The sequence below is a fragment of the Branchiostoma belcheri genome, unplaced genomic scaffold (assembly GCF_001625305.1).
Source record: "Branchiostoma belcheri isolate BF01 breed outbred unplaced genomic scaffold, Haploidv18h27 scaffold100, whole genome shotgun sequence".
NCBI classification, from domain to species: Eukaryota; Metazoa; Chordata; class Leptocardii; order Amphioxiformes; family Branchiostomatidae; genus Branchiostoma; species Branchiostoma belcheri.
The window spans coordinates 837,265-839,540 of NW_017802381.1; the positions used below are offsets into that span (position 1 = coordinate 837,265).

The window sequence follows — 2,276 nt, forward strand, 5'->3', positions numbered from 1 at the left end:
ACATATGTGTGTGTGTGTGTGTGTGTGTGTGTGTGTGTGTGTATGTGTGTGTGTGTGTGTTTGTGTGTGTGTGTGTGTGTGTGTGTGTGTGTGTGTGTTCGCGCGTTCGTTCGTGCGTGCGCGCATGCGTTCGTATGTGTGCTCGAATGCTTGTGTACGCGCGCATATGGATGTGTATGTGTGTGTACATGTATGCTAGGGTGTGTGTACGCGCTCGTGTGTATGTAACTGTGTGCGTGTCTTTGTGCGTCCGTGTGAGTGTGTTTGTGTATGTGTATGTGTATGTGTATGTGTGCGTGTCCGTGTTTGTTTTGTGTGTGCGCGCTGTATGTTTAGATATGCGTGTGTGTGTGTGTGTAGCAATAGTTTCTGTATGTGGTATTTACAGAATTTTTACGATTAGCAGCTAAACTGACCGACCATTAGATTTCCTATAAATAAGGTAACATGCGTGTACTCACCAACGTGTATTTATTCTTGATTCTCAAACTAAGAATAGGGGCCTATATATATGTATGTGCGCATGCGTAGGAGTACAGTGGCGGGAGAACTACATCACGTACTGCGAATGCGCAAAACTCGATGTTTTCACCGTTTTCGTTGGATGTTTGGTCATCATTGCATCTGAATTTTGCCTGTTGTAGAAGGCTATTACGCAAATACGACCTGAAATGTGCTATGCACCATAGACTACGGGTGTCGCGCACTCGCAGTAGTTCTGCTGACGTGCTAAGATGTACCATATGGAAACGCAGTGCCTGGCTTAACGTGTGTTCATGCTCCCTGATCCTCCCAGGTGACATCAGCAGCGCGTACCTGATCGTTCTCGGCGTGGCGGCATGCACGCTGGTACTGATCGGCTCGCCGCTGTGGTTCTACCTCCGCACCACCTCCAAATGTGCGCCCAAAATCTCCGGGCCTGACTTTGACCTGAGCACCGTGCGGGGAATCAGCGATCTGGGTAAGTACCGACCCTGGGGAGTTTTCTACAATCGTGGGATCCTTCTACAATCCTAATCAAGCAAAAGAAATCGGCCCCATATTTTTCGCCCCTGCAATTTATACATGTACATGTATGGAGATGAAATGGCCTTGTATGTAGTTCTTCATGAATTCGCAGTTCTTAGCTGTTCTTTACACCGAGTTTCATGCTACCGATAGAGATTACGTTAACGTGTGGAGATATGTATGACTGTCTGCGTGTGGTAAGGATATTTACATATGTCTAAACCTTCATGTAAATAACAAGGTCGGAGTATGTGTAAAGTTTTTTAAACTAAGACAGATAACGATACAAAAATTGGTTCAACTTTAATGTGAACGTAATACGAGTGAACGTAATAAGAACATGGCCCACACTTAAGAAGCCACGATCCGTGACCTTGGAAAAGGCACTTGACTCAGATGACAATGAGCACTAAGCTTCTTCCCTGCGATAGGACATGTATGCCAGTCAAACAAATAGATGAATATTAGCATGAACGTTCATCTGTGTTGGTAAACTTCATTATGACCAAAAGGGGTTAAACGTTCTATCCACCACGGGTAAACTGGGACTTACCCCAAAGTTTCGACCATCTCCACCACCATTTCCGTGAAGAAGGCTGATGGAGTCGGTCAAAAATTCGGGGTTAGTCCCAATTTACTCGTGTTGGATAGAACATTGAACCACTTTTGGTTATAATTAGCTGAATGATAAGTTTAATACTTCATAACGACGTGTTTACGTTTCTCTTCTCACAGCTCAAACACGAAGTCCATATACTGTAGAGAGTTTCATCAAAGATGACCTTCACATCACGGCCAAGTCGAAATTTTCGGACTGGGAGATCAGCCGAGCGATCTTAAACATCGACACAAAGGCGATCGGCAGCGGCGCGTTTGGGAAGGTGTACAAGGCAAGAGTCACAGAGAACACGGGGAGTACAAGACTACCTGGTGTAGTCGCCATCAAGCGTCTCAAAGGTCAGTTTAGCAGCCTGCCCGGCTGTTAGCAGGGATTGTATCGTGTAATTCCTATGCGTGGACAGAAACATGGCCACAAAAATGTAAATAATACTTACGGATTTCCAAAGGAAGCGCAAAGATAATGAACTTTATTGACACAACAAAAAGTACAGCAACTTTCGTAAGGTCTAAGAGTACATGTAGGTATACAGACAATTACATGGGTACAACGAAATTAACCTACGTATAAAACAATAGATGAGTCAACTAATACTACTTGTTCTAAGGTCTAAACATTCTTTGATATATTTATATGTATGAAATATATT

General features: G+C 43.9%; 1 protein-coding gene across 1 annotated transcript in view; it reads left to right on the plus strand.

Moving 5' to 3' along the window:
* The window catches only part of LOC109473275, an 11,523-nt gene extending 9,529 nt beyond the window's left edge, over positions 1-1,994 (plus strand). Inside the window, exons 10-11 of the mRNA XM_019773154.1 lie at positions 797-961; positions 1,744-1,994. Coding sequence (XP_019628713.1) covers positions 797-961; positions 1,744-1,994 — 416 coding nt within the window. The remainder of the gene's footprint in view (positions 1-796; positions 962-1,743) is intronic.
* The last annotated feature ends 282 nt before the right edge of the window (positions 1,995-2,276 follow it).